The 15226-nt window shown below is 30.3% G+C and overlaps 2 protein-coding genes and 1 long non-coding RNA gene across 3 annotated transcripts; all 3 read left to right on the top strand.

Annotated features, from left to right (window-relative positions):
* Positions 1–788: 788 nt before the first annotated feature.
* LOC108450985 (uncharacterized) lies at positions 789–6458 on the top strand. The gene is made up of 3 exons (XM_017748736.2): positions 789–1043; positions 5624–5705; positions 5901–6458. Exons 1-3 carry the CDS (start codon positions 1026–1028, stop codon positions 6311–6313), a joined length of 513 nt encoding a protein of 170 aa, XP_017604225.2. The 5' UTR covers positions 789–1025; the 3' UTR covers positions 6314–6458.
* A 2510-nt stretch (positions 6459–8968) lies between these two features.
* LOC128292819 (uncharacterized) lies at positions 8969–9773 on the top strand. The gene is made up of 2 exons (XR_008282752.1): positions 8969–9050; positions 9367–9773. It is a non-coding gene; the product is annotated as an uncharacterized LOC128292819 (long non-coding RNA).
* Positions 9774–11498: 1725 nt separating this feature from the next.
* Positions 11499–12685, top strand: LOC108452171 (heavy metal-associated isoprenylated plant protein 6-like). The gene is made up of 3 exons (XM_017749932.2): positions 11499–11646; positions 11895–11976; positions 12171–12685. Exons 1-3 carry the CDS (start codon positions 11635–11637, stop codon positions 12623–12625), a joined length of 549 nt encoding a protein of 182 aa, XP_017605421.1. The 5' UTR covers positions 11499–11634; the 3' UTR covers positions 12626–12685.
* The last annotated feature ends 2541 nt before the right edge of the window (positions 12686–15226 follow it).

Genomic DNA, 15226 nt, shown 5'->3' with positions numbered 1-15226 from the left:
GAAATAGGCTTATTTGTGCCACGTGGCACTAGGACACACGTGTACTGTTGGACGATTACATCTATAATATAATTAATTAATTTAATTTAAAATAATTATTTGAATTTACCTTCTTTCTATCATATTATTAAACTCTAAATATAAATATAATTATAATTTAAAATAATTAGTTAATATTTAAATAATTGAGGTGATAATAACTAATGTAGTTTAAATAATAAAAAACAAAACTTTATCAAGTTACTTTTTCGGGTAAATTAGTTAAAAGGTTATTTTTAAAAATTAATTAAGAAATTAAGCCGTTCTTTTTAAGTTAATTTTGGTGATAGAAATAAAAATGTGTTTTGTTAGATGGACTTTCATTTGAGTTGGCAATCAGGGGTTGAAAGCATGCTTTGCAGGACATTGAAAATTTTTAAGATGGGTTGAAAATTAATTATAAAATTTTGAGAGGTTAAAATATAATTTTATAATTTTATTTTTAAGAGATTAAAATTAATTTTTCTATTTTTCAAGATTAAAGTATAATTTTATAGTTTTTATATAAATAATATAAAAATTAATTACGAAAAATATATGGGAATCAGATTAATTACGAAAATTTGATATAGTGTTCTAAGGGTACTGTCTGACATATTAGCATCATCAAATTGAAATGTGATGAATTAAAATATTCAGGGACCAAATATGAAAATTTCCTATTTAGATTGGCTGTTAAACTTTAAGCGTGCTAAAGTTTCCTATTTTTGTATTTATAATTTCGCAATTTTTTTATTTTTTTTGGACTTTAAATACGCCCCTGACATGGAGAGTAAATATTGTACTAACGTGCAAGTTATAAAACCTTACCCACTTGCCTTAATTTTATATGGCTCTTGGTTTCTTACTTCTACCGCGGATTTAGTTTGGTATATCAAACTGTTCTCACTTCAAAATTAATTTAATCTTCATTTCACCACTCTCGCTTTGCTACTTATCTTCTCAGTTCAGATCTGTGAATTTCAGCTCCACCATAACAGCTAGAGATGGCCGACAAGCACAAGGTTTCATTTCCCTCTATACTTTCATTCTTTCAGTGTTAATTACCAGCAAACACCCGTTTCTTTTTCTTGTTAGGGCTTCTATTCATTCGTAAAAATTTATTCCTATTTTCGATTTTGTGGCTCCTTTTCTTTTTCCTTTGCCCTTAAATATATAACTCATCAAGTCATGCCCATTCTTCCGTGCCAGAACCCGAATACCTTATTTCCCTTTTCTCTTGTCAAATCAATCAGCAAAAAATGCTTAATTTGTGATATAGAACTAGGCGGAATTTGAAAACAAAAGTTTATTTTAAAAATATTTAGGGTTTTGTGTATTTTTTTTAGATATAAAACATGCTTTCTGATTTTTTAATATATGAACTTTTTTTGTTAGATGATTAATGTTAGTAGTTTTATGTTTAAGTCTCGGCTTTAATTTCTTTTTTACTCACATTTGTTAATATTTATTTTAATATTTTTAATTAATAAATATATTATTTTAAAGTTTTTATTTTTAATTCATCTTTTAATTAATATTTTTATTTTATTTTTTAAAACATTAACTAATTTATTAATTAAAAGATGAATTAAAATAAAAAATTTAAAATAATATATTTATTAATTAAAAACATTAACTAAAAATAAAAATAAAAAGCTTGAAACAATATGAAATAAAAAATACAAACATGCTTAAAAAAGACTAAAAATAAAATTATTTTTATTTAACCATTTAACCAAGAAAGCTAACATTTTAAAAATAGTAATTAAAAATAAAAGTAAAACTTGAAACAATATAAAATAAAAAATTATATGGGTAAGTGAGGAGTAGAATCCGAAAGTCAAAGATAAAGCCACTAATATTTAAGAGAAGGGATTGTATTAAACTGTAATTCCACGTCATTCATTGACTGATTTTTTTCGTATTGATTTTTAGTATTTTTAGTTGAATTTGAATTTTTTCAAAGAAAAAGTTGAAAATCAGAAGGAAAATATTTGATTTGTTATTCTCCCGTTGAGAAGAGATAAGGATGAGGTGGAATCACAATTCCATACAATTACTTCTCAACATTTAAATATTTGACAAAAAAAAGTTGATGTATCGAAAGAATAAATTGGAGAAAAGTAGAAACTGAGAGGTGTTTTTTAAAATCAGCATTTTTTTTAAATTCGCTCATGTAACTAGGTCTTCCTGTAACACCCCTACCCGTATTCGTTGCCGGAATAGGGTACAAGGCATTACCGGAGTTTACAAATTAATTTAAATTTTTTTAATTCAATATAACCCCTTTATAGATATCCAACCTTCCCTACAATTTTAAACCGAGACTAATTCACATCAACCAATCCAATTCAACATATTTTCAAGATAGATTCATGCATATTTATAAGATAACCTCATCACATACCAAAACCAAGATTTGTTAGCCATACCAATGGCTGACCTTACAATCATTTCACATTAACATTTACTATATTAACTTATACATGCCATTGATTTCCAAAATAAAGTTTTTTTATATACCGAAATCTTGAGATTGATAGTGTGATATGTCTCCAACTGAATCCGCCCTCCGAGTTTTTAACACTATAAAACAGGGGAAAAAGAAACAGGGTAAGCACTTTGTGCTTAGCAAGCTCATGTAACAAGAATTATACTTACCTAATATTTTCAATACAATGCAATAAACATTCAAATATCCATTCAATATATTATTATCCTAACATGCACAAACTCAACATTCAAGTTAGTCCAATAATTTCCATGTATCAATAATATATACCATGATTGATGAGCTCATCAATACCATGATTTCTATTCCCTTGTTATTTTTCCATATTTATCTCATTAAATTTCTTAGAATTTCGATGGATTTTCAGAGGTACACTTTTAGTGTACAATTCCGGGTCCGTCAATTCATATTCATATGCACACATTTCCATTTCAGAGAGTACACTCCCGCGAACCTCATCCTTACAGCGGGATTACCAGTCCAGGCTAAATCCCCTACAACGACAATTACTCTAATGAGCTTGGATTTGAATAACCAGTCTAGACTAAATTCAGACGCTAATTCGGATTACTCGTCTGGGCTAAATCCATTTTACACATATTCTTCGGGAGGGCTATATCAGGATAGGATCACCCGTCCGAGCTAAATCCTTTTTACCATCAATTCTTTTTTAGAGATCCATCAAACTTCTTCATTCAACCGGGATTTCTTCCCCCTTTTATCAAATATATCAATGTTTCATCAATTTTCATACAATAAACATTCAAATCATATTCACATCAATAACATACATTTCAAGCATTTAAGAATACAATTCAAGTTATACGAACTTACATCAATACTTGTTCGTATACAAAAATCTACTAATCTCGAACTTTTTCTTTTCCTCGATCTATCTTCGTATTTAAATTTTTTGGATCTAAATAAATAAATTTAATAATCAATTTAATACATTTCATCTTCATATGTAACATTCTCTACAATTCCACTATTATTTATAGTTCATTCAAAGCTATCTACTTGAGTCGTAGTCACTAAATTATTTATATTTTAAGCTACAGAACTCCAAATTAAGATCCGCTAATTTTCCCTAAAACTAGACTCACGTATCTTCTTACAATAAAATTTTCAGAATTTTTAGTTTAATCAATAAGTACAGTTTATTCTTTAAATTCACCCATGTTCTACTGTCTGACAGTTTCGACCCTTCTTCACTAAAAATTATTTATCTCCTCATACAAGATTTTAATGATGTTCCCGTTTATTTATCTTGAAAATATACTCATTCAGGATTCTAAACATATAAATTTAAACCCCTAATTATTTTATTCAATTTTTTATGATTTTCCAAAGTCAAAACAGAGGAACCTGAATTCATTCTGACCTTGTCTCACAAAATTTATTATATCTCATGATTTATAATTTCATTGCTTACATCGTTTCTTCTATGAGAAACTAGACTCAATAAGCTTTAATTTTATATTTTGTTCATCCTCTAATTGAATTTCCACAATTTATGGTGACTTTTCAAAGTTAGTCTACTGCTGCTGTCCAAAACTGTTTCCCCTAAGCTTTTAATAAATAATAATTTCGTCCCTACTCAATAGAGGTGCACATGGGCCGGGCCGGGCGGGTTTAGGCCGGGCCCACCAAAAATTTTAGGCCCATTTTCTAGGCTCGGCCCGGCTCGGCCCAAACATGGGCCTAAAATTTGCCCAAGTCCGCCGAAATAAAATTGTTAAGTTTTGAGAGCAGGCCTGCCTTACCATATTAATTTTTTTAACTTATTTTATTAAATAAAAATTTTAAAATATATTAAATAATCAAATACATTTAAAACAAATATTAAAACAAGAAACAAATAAAAATATATTAAAACAATTCTTAAAACAATACACAAATTGAAAATATATAATAAAATTGATTATATTGAAATTAAAATTAAAATATAAATATAATTAAAAATAAAAATATATATTTATTATATAATTCAGGCCGGCCCGGGCCCGGGCCAAAAAATTTTACCTAAGCCCGGCCCATTTTCTAAACGGGCCTCATTTTTGTGCCCAAACCCATATTTCGGGCCTATATTTTTACCCAAACCCTCCCATTTTTCGGACGGGCCTTCGGCCCGGCCCATGCACACCTCTACTACTCAATTAGCACTAGACTTTAATTCTAAACATTTTCATAATTAGGTCCTAAAAATCAATTTCTATTGAAATTACCTAATGAAATCATCTCATAAACAAATTAAAGCTTCAATTTCATGTTATTTCATCGTAAACTTACAGCACTCAACCATGATGGCTTTCAATTTCATCCATGAAATCAAAAACTAATGAATTTAATAGTAGGATCTAGTTGTAAAAGTCTTAAAAACACAAAAATTATTAGAAAAAGGCAAGGATTAACTCACTTGGTGCAAAATTATGAAATAACAGCTTAAAGAACCTCTCCTATGGCGTTTTGGCTGATGAGAATGAAGAGAAATCACAAGAAATCTAGATATTTTCACATTAGTCCTAATTTTATTTAGTTGATTATGCAATATTTCAAATTTGCCCTTAAATCATCCATTTTCTTGCTGAATTCATGCCCTGCTGGTCCAACCCAAATAAATTTTAGGTCTAATTACTTTTTAAATCCTTTCTCATTAGACACTTAAGTTATTTAATCATCCTAGCCACTTTTACACTTTTTTCCAATTTAGTCTTTTTTATTTAATACCCAAACATTAAACTTTCCTAACAAAATTTTAATACCACATTACTAAAATTTCATAAATATTTATAAAAATATTTTCAACTCGATTTTACGAGATCGAGGTCTCGATACATTGTTTTTACCCAATTTCTTCAATAATTTCTTTTTCTAACTAACCACTAAATCGATAAAATTTTTCTATCGATATTTTTGTACAATTTTCCTATCATATCAATATTCATACAAAAATATTAAAATAAATTTCTCTTTAAATCGGATTTATGGTTGCGAAATCACTATTCCAATAACCTTAAATTTAAGCTATTACTTACACTTTCATCATTAATAAGTAGTTATTTAACGCAATATATACTACGGACGAAGGTGACGATAATGGTGCTGACAGTCGACCTTCGGTGTCGTCGCTGCTACTTGAAAGTGGAGAAATTTCTTCGTAAATTCCCTCGTGAGTATCTTCACTTTTATGCTTTATATGCAATTATATGTACATATTTATTCCTATTTGTCATTTTGTATTGTGGCGCATTATTATTATTGAATTGAAACACAGTAATATAGTTAATTAGGTCTTGGGTGATCGTTGAGTGCACAAGGCGAGAAGTCTGAGTTGATATTTTATTATGGCTTTTGTGAACAATAGAAATACGAGACCAGACATTCGACGAGAAGGCCAACACGGTGACCATCAGTGTGGTTTGCTGCAATCCGGAGAAGGTGAGGGACAAATTACGTTACAAGGGTGGCTTTTCCATCGAGAGCATTGAGATCAAACCACCTCCAAAATCACCAGCCAGACGGGATTCTTCACTGCCGAAACCACCAGCTACTTTACCGCAGAAACCACCAGCTACTTTACTCCGGAAACCACCAGAAACACCGGTTTCTTCACAGCTGACGGCTGGTACGTGGGCTGGATTTTGTTGCAATGCATGTTATCATGGCCAACGTGGGGGCCCTTGCTACTTTGGTGGACCAACACCACCTCCATGCTATTGGACTTATAGTAGTCCCGTTTATGATAGGTGGGGCGGCGGCAGCTACAAGTATTGTTAGTCGAGCCATGGAGATTGTTTTATCGAACAAAACCCACAAGCCTGCTCAATCCTATGAAGTTGTAACATGGCTCTTGAGGGATGTTGTTAGCAATATTCTTCTACTTTTCTTCCCTGAAGAACAAAAATCTTCTGCACCTTTATTGTGCTCTTTATCCTGTCCCACCTATAAATGTTTAACAGGTCTATGTTCTTATTCTTTTACATTAACAAGTTTCCCATCCAAAGCACGTGGCTGTTAACCTTTTTTTCTACCATAAACTGGTATATTACCATCCTTAATCAGCTAATAACTTAAACAAGATTAAGCTTCAGCATCACTTTTGATTTTTTTAGAACTAACATCATATGATATAGACAACATCTTTTACCTATTCATGATTCCTAATCATGAAAGTATAACTCTCCTGCAGATTTATTTAATGGGATTTTTTACTCTCGAGTAATTTGAAGTTGGGAATAAGAGTTGTTAATTTCTTGACTAATACTTCCAAGCTCCAAACTGAGAAACAAGTTCTTTAATTTCTTACGGAAAATTCATGAGAAAAAGATTGTTCATAATTTTATGGCCAGATGCTTGAAAACAAAGAAGCTACAATCTCATTTCTTAGTTGACTTAATAAAAAGATTCAAAGAAACCAAATGAGTTAAAACGAATTATTGATTTTCAATTTACATAACATTTGTTTTTTTTTTCCCACAATTTGAAACCATTATTTCGACGTGACAGTAATTTTCAGTTTCACTTCACAATCTCTTGTACCTACCAAAAAGAAAGATGCATATTTCCTGCTAGAGAAATTTGTTCTCTCCAAGTCTAAGATTTTGGATCACACATAGCCAATGGCTAATTCATAATGACTAATGTGTTTCAAAATTATTATAACTTGTATGGGAATTAAGGATTATCAACCACATAAATGCTACCTAGAATATCAAACACATTGAAGAAGATGCCAATAAGCAAGGCTGACAATATTTGAATTGAAGAACTGGAGAAATTTGATAGCCAAGATAACAAACCTTTCCTTTATACTTCTTTATCATATTACAATCAACAAGTTAATATGTAAAATTTTGGAGCAATTTCCAAAATAAGAGACAGAAGGAAAATTACATTGACGACCAAAAATATTGTAAAAAAGTAATATTTCAAGATAGAATTCACCAGTCCAAAGTAGATTTCAATTTCTTTATCATTAGTTGGGGCTTTGAAGGTATTTACCAAGAAAACAACAATTTTTTTTTTCTCAAAATAAATATGCAAGAGTGTTAAATTATAGTTAAATATCATAAATTTACATGGTAGAAGCCATGTTGGTTCCCAAGAAAATTAAATGCAAGAACGTGGACCTAAGTGATGAGGTTATTTATTCATTAAAGCTAAGCTTAATCTCATTTAAGATTAGCGTTAAGAAAAAATCGGTTTGATTCAAAAAAATTAATAAAAGATTTAAATTTTGAATTAAATAGTTCTAATTATTCGAGTCGATCAAGTTATTTGAATCAACTCGAATAAAAAAATTAAAATTTTTTATTTAACTTAAATATAAATTACACAATTCGAGTTATTTGAAACTTCGAATAAGAAAAGTCAAAACTACGTCGTTTTGATTAATATTTATCCACCAACCTTACTTATGTAATTAAATAATCTTGTATTTCGTCTACTAGTTAAATAATCAGTTTATGTAAATGCAATATTAAGTATAAATAATAAGATTCATTAACTCGAATCGACTTGACTTGAAATTTTTTGACTCGATTCGAAAAAATTTCAAATTGAGTTTAGTTGCTAAAATAAGATTCGCCAAGTTGACTAACTTAAAATTTTTTTACTCGACTCAATCGAATGCTCACCCACATTTAAACATTAGCTATAGGATCAACGATTTTATACCTGTGTATAACCAAAAAAAAAAGAGTTAACAACGTTATGCTTTGGATGTAGGACATGTTAACACAAAAGAGAAAGACATACTATGTTAAAAAATTATAAGTAATAAAACTCGTGGTTAGACTCTCTCTCTTAATAAATTTATAAAACATGAGAAATTAATCACTGGACTCGCTTCAATGAATATATTGAGAAACCAAAAGATTTTATAAATGAGACACAATAAAAAACACAATAAAGAGAAAAATAAATTTTATTCGCGCCGAATAACTTAATGATTACAGGTAAAACTCTGTTGGTAATTCTTTCTCCCCTAATTATACCAATAAAATAATATATAATAAGTTGTTGAGGATTAATAGGTAAATCCATGTCCTTCAGTTAAGATGATGATACAGTATGTGACTTTGTTTTAAATGGTTTCAAGAAAAATTGATAACCGATAGCTACTCTCTTAGAAACTTTAAGTTCAACCTTCACGCCTTACGCGTTCCTTGGACAATAATGAATAATGAAAAGAAGAAAGGAAAGTGTTTGAGGGGAAAATGATCTTACAGAATAAAGGAGATGTTATGGCATGCACTAATCTTGGGTCTGTTGGAGTCAAAGCGACTTTTAAAGTAGGCTAAGTATGCAGATAAGTTGACAAAGAAATTGGCTTGCAAAAAGTGGATAGTAAGCTGTCAAGATATTGACCTGCAACTTGACAAAACAAGCAAGGTGATAACCTTATATCTGTTTCAAGTTGACAGCATGAATATGGCATGAGTTTAAGCATTATCATAATAAATGGAAAAGTTTGGTAGCAAATTAAGCAGGGGCGAAGCCAAATTTTTGGAAGGTTAGAATTAAATTATATATATTTTTACGATAGTAGAAATACATTTTTATCATTTTAGGGCTTAAAATACAATTTTACCTTTTATTAATTTAAAATATAAACTAGAATTTTTTCCATTTTAGCTTGGATTCGCCCCTGAGATTAAGTGGGCTAAGTCAGTTTAACTAAGCCTATAAATATGTAAGTATAATGTGTATGAAAAATATAAGTGGCATGAGTAAAGAATGAAAGAAACTAGCAGCAGTTGGTGATTACAAATATTTATTTGTGAGTAATAAAATTAGTTTGATTTGAGTATCCGCTACGTTTCCAACAGGGTCCCTGGCTGGCGTCATGGAGTGGAATGTTGCTGAATTGTCGGCAAATTCCTACTGCATTGAAAGTGTTTGTTGAAGAAGGTCTTCTTAATGACTCAAAGCTGATGATCATAGGGTCGGTTTCAGAATAACACCGTTGTTTGGAGTTCAAATTGCAGCAGGCGACCATGGACTTTGGCTTAGATCTTCATGAAGATCGATGGAATTGGTGGGCTCATTTCATTATATCTTGAAAGAGGGAAATGGCTTTGCAGATGCATTGGTTAAAGGGGGAATTTTTCGAACTAGCTTATTCAAAGCTTGGTGGTAGGAGATGTCTGGGTATTTTTTTTTTCTTTTCCTGCTGGGTTTATTTTATATGTTAATAGTGGAATTTTGTTTAATTTAAGAGCTAAAAATCATCATATATTTTAATTCACATTTAAAAAAAAAAATAAGATATATAATAAATTTTAGATCCCACCACACCTCTTGTCCGATGGGATTCAAACTAAAGCATAATATTTTAAAATATAATTTATTAATATAATTTACATCATTTAATTTTATTAAGATCCAAAAAGATAAATTATACTGTAGTTTACATTAAAATAGTATTATTTTTATTTTGATCACCCTAATTTTTTGTCAATTTAATCACTATTGTTAAAAAATTGACTAGGATGATCACTTAACCATTAAACCTTTAACGAATTACTTACTGGACTTGCAAAAAAGAGAAATTTTATTTTTTTATCCCTTTAAAAATTACAACTTTTTAAGTTAATCTCTTAAATTTCCATCAAAAACCCATATTAAATAACATAAAAAAATGTTAAATCCAGCCTTCAATATGCTTCCATTGTCGTCTTCTCCCACTATCTCCTTCGTTCCCCCTTCCATCTCAACATTAAGGTAATTTTAATTACCCATCCCATTTATTTATTTTTCAACTAAATAGTTTAGTTGCACTTGTTTTTCAAATGCCCCATAATTATTCATATTCTCTTCTTCAAATGCCCCATAATTATTCATGTTCTCTTATTTATGTATTTTCCAACTAAATAGTTTAGTTACACTAGTTTTTCAAATGCACCATAATTATTCATATTTTTCTAATTATTTATTTTCCAACTAAAGTCAACAAGGACTTTAACAATGGAGGAATTTTTAGGGTGTGTTTGGTTGGATGAAAGGAGGAAATAAAAAGTAAAAAGAAAATAAATTTTAAGTTTGCTTGATAGGAAAGACAAGTGAAAGGAAAAAATATATGAGAAGCGGTCAATTTTATCTTATTGTATAAAAATTAATTTTTTTAAATTGGAATGATTATAAAAGTGTATTTTTTAAATGTTTTTTTTTTTTTATAGTCGTGCTTTGTAAAGGGACCGAGCAAGTTTGATGCGGCTTTGGGTATGGACTAATATCTTTGAATCAGATGCTGCGGATTAATGAGATGGTACTATTACAGGCCACAAATGGTGATGAAAAATACACCTTTAGTTACTGGCTGTAAGACTACCGACAGTAGTTAACATCGATGAGATGACAATTTCACCGCAAGTTTGATACATCGACGAGATGACAATTTCAAGCATAACCAAATGGTTAATTAACATTTATATATATATGGTAGGGATATTTGGCGAGGAATACCGTATGCCATATATTGCGACAGGAGCAAATGTATTTCAAATCCATTTTCCACTGTCATACATGTGCAATGATAACTAATAAATGAGCCAATTGAATGAATCAAATTATGAATTCATTACGAAAATGTGAAAAATTAATTGGTTTAGCCTTACAATGAATCCCTCTCTGTATACATTGTACAAACATCGTGCTTAAATTACATCAATATCCCTACTTGATATGGCTAAGACTTGAATCGCGTTCATCTCCAGAATCCGTCAACGTTTTAACTAAACTTGAGGGTGTTGCATGGTTGACGAAGACATGGAAGACTTGGACATGGAAATAGACAAACGCCGAACGATTCGAGCCACTTGGCCCTGGAACACATGTACGATTGCTCCAACGCCACATTACACCAATCAATAACCACGTGGCTTAATTTTGATTCCAAGTAAGGTGAGATGTGCCAATCAACACCAGCACATGGAGAGTGAATGTAGGACTAATGCATTTATTTCGAAACCTTACCCCACTAGGCAGCTTACCTGCCTGCCTTAACCTTATAAGGCTCTTGGCTCCAAATTTTTTTCTTCATTTCACCACCTCGCTTTGCTACTTTTCTTTTCAGTTTCAACATATAACATCTAGAGATGGGGGAGAAGGTAAAGGTTCCTCTTTCCTCTATACTTTCCTTTTCTTTAGGGTTTCTATATATGCTTTTGTAAAAATTTATTCCTTTGCTCGTCTGCGAATTCTTCCATGTCTGAACCTGAACACTTATATATGTCCCTTTCTCTTGTAAAATAAATCGGCAAAAAAAAATGCTTAAGTTGTGCTACGAAATTATTTATTACTATATCTTCCATCATTCGTACGTAATTATTTTTTTGCAATATATGTACGGATGTAGGTGACGATAATGGTGCTGAAGGTCGACCTTCAGTGTAGACGCTGCTACAAGAAGGTGAAGCAAGTACTTTGCAAATTCCCTCGTGAGTATCTTGACTTTTATGCATTATCTGCAGTTATATGTACGTACATAATTATTCGTATTTGTCATTATATGTTATTATGTACTATGTATTATTGAATTGCAACACGGTAGTAGGTAGTCAGTTAGGCCTTGGGTGATAATTGAGAGCTCCAGTCTGAGTTGATATTTGATTACGGGTTTTATGAATAACAGAAATACGAGACCAGAAATACGACGAGAAGGCCAACACGGTGACAATCAAGGTAGTTTGCTGCGATCCAGAGAAGATGAGGGGCAAGATACGTTGCAAGGGTGGCGATTCCATCAAGAGCATTGAGATCAAACCACCTCCAAAGCCCAAGGACCCCGAGAATTCTGAGAAGGAACCTGAAAAGAAAACAGAGAAGCCTACAGAGTCCGAGAAGAAGTCTGAAAAGCCCAAAGAAACACCACCAAAGTCACCGGCGAAACAGGCTTCTCCTCCGGAAGGCTTTTGTTGCACTGATTGTTATCATGGTCATCGTGGTGGCCCTTGCTACTTTGGTGGACCACCTCCGCCCCCATACTATTGGCCTTATGGTAGGCCAGTTTATGTTAACTGGGGCGGCTGCGGCGGAAGCACCTACTGTTATTGTTTTGAAGAAAACCCACAATGCTCAGTCATGTAAGTTGTAGCATGGCACATGTGGGACGCTCATAATAAAGTTATTCTACGTTTCTCCCTTGAATTATTGTCATTCAGTTAAAATACAACGTTGAATGTTTTCATGTTTTATACATTGTATTTACAAAATTGTTTGATATTTAAAAAACAAAAGAAAGATAAATCCTAAATAAACTTCACAAAGCTAATTACTATTGGGAAGAAATGATATGAAATTGTGATTACACATTTTCTTTATCCATTTTAATAAGAAAAGATAAGTCAAATTTTCTTCCTCTTAATTTTCAAATTTTTCCTCTTTGACAAAATTTAAATTCAATTAATAAAGCTAAAATCAAAAACAAAAATTCTAATTATAATGGATTATAATCAAGAGAATTTTCATGAAATGAAATAAGAAAATTGTTTTTAATGGATTGTTTCTCTATCTCAATACTTACAATCAAATCATACTAAAGGCAAACAATTCCAAAGAAAACTACCCAAAAAATAATGAAAATTAAATAGTAATTAAAATAAAATTACGAAAATAGGATGATTCCTTTATACCAATTACTTTTACATGAATTTTATTTTATATTTTTCCATTTTTCACGAGCATATTTTTTGTCAGGTTATATTATTATAGAAAGACAGGTGGTGATGGGTGCGTTTGCTTCTTCTTCTTCTTTTTATCACTTTTACGTACCCTTTTTCTTTAAAATAATATAACTTAATCCTTGTTTGTGGATTAGTAGTTCAATCCTTGTCCTTCGATTAGGGTCCCTATGAAATATATCATATGAATGTGTGTTTTAAATGGATTTAAGAAAAGTGGTTGATAGCTACGTTAGTGGTTGATAGCCTTCACGTCATGAGACGTGATTATGCCTTCCTTGGACATATTAGATGAGATGAGATAAGACAGCTTCTGGTGCGGAATCATATATATCTTCTAAACAGATCGCCCATCAAACCTTCGCTTAATAGTAGCGTTAAGTTTCTTTCCGACTTGGAAACATCAAAAAGAAAAAAAAAAAAAATTCTTCCAAGGAATCATATTAATATATATTAGTTAGTCCTTTTGTAATTTCAAAAAGAAGGAAATATCCTTGAAGAAATCGTATATAAATTATTTAGTATTGGTGATAAAAAATTTTAAAGGTTAATGTGCAAATTGTTGGGTATATTTTTAGTTGAAATTGAAATTGTGTGAATGTGAATTTTTTTTTGAATAACAAAAAAATATTATTTATCAAAAAAATAACAAAGCAAAATTATTAACAAAGAAATAAATTGAAACAAATCATACGGTGGGGCAACAACTAATCTCAAGCCAAGAGGCTTATTCTATTGACGAGTCGAATCAAGTGAAAAAAATTTTAAGCTGACGAGTTTTATTTTATCATTTTAACTTGATTTGAAAAATTTTTGAATCAAGCTGAGTAAAATGAAATTTGAGCCAAGTTGAAATGAGTGAAATTATTCGAGTTAACTTAAAAAATTAAACATGTTAAATTAAAATATTGTTACAGTATAACTAATTACATGTTATAGCACATAAATTTGAAACCGTATAAAAGAAGAAGAAGAAGTTTTAGTATCATAAACTTGAATTATTAACTAACTTATTTAGGTCCTCAAAATTATTATTTTAAAATTTTTTAAAATTTAAATTTCTTTATATATTTCTTATATTTTTTAGAAATTTTATAATTTTTAAAATATAAATTTTGGAATTTTATAAACATTTTAATTTTTAAAATTATTTTAAATTTTTTGTAATTTTTGTTGAGAGAGAGACCAATTTGCACATTTTCAAAATTGACAGGGACCAAAAGGGTATTTACACCAATCATTATTTGAATTGTAAAGTTCAACTCGACTCAAACTCGAAACTTGAATCACTTATTCAAGTTTACTCTAATAACTAGAATAATTAGAATAACTCGAAATTTAAAATTTTATTTATTTTTCGATTCGATTCAAGTTTTATTTACCCCTACTAATATACACCCCGTACTAGAACCTTTATTGCTATGACCCATAATTGATTCAGAATCCAAAACTAAAAAAAAATAGGAAAGTATACAGACCACTATATTTAAATTTTATCTTGAATTTTACTACTTTGCATTATCATACCACTATATTTAAATTTTATCTTGAATTTTACTACTTTACATTATCATCGAATATTAATCAAAATAAAGGATAGTGATAATTTTAATATTTATTAAATTTATGATTACCAGTTTAATTTTAAAAATTTTTAACGGTCACATATTTTAATTAATATTTAAAATAATAAATAAATAAATTATAATATAATGTAAATGGCAAAGGCAGTGGCAGTGGCTAATCTCAAAGGACTTTGCACAAGCATGTTTAACCAATGATGTGACAAAAGTTGCAGGCTAGTCAATCGTGTGTGCCCATGTTTGTACTAGGCCGGCTTTTTGCATACACGTGTAATGTCTACACATATTTTATTTCTCAGTTTCCTTTTTACTATATTCTTATCAAAGGAAAATACTTGGTAGCCACCCTCAAATGACAATGCTAACAATAGTACGTGACAGTGAATGCCATTGCCTACTAAACTATATAGCAGAGAATTAATCGT

Source organism: Gossypium arboreum, chromosome 5, assembly GCF_025698485.1.
Source record: "Gossypium arboreum isolate Shixiya-1 chromosome 5, ASM2569848v2, whole genome shotgun sequence".
NCBI classification, from domain to species: domain Eukaryota; kingdom Viridiplantae; phylum Streptophyta; class Magnoliopsida; order Malvales; family Malvaceae; genus Gossypium; species Gossypium arboreum.
Note: the sequence above shows the minus strand (reverse complement) of the source record. Positions and strands in the feature narration are given on the sequence as shown.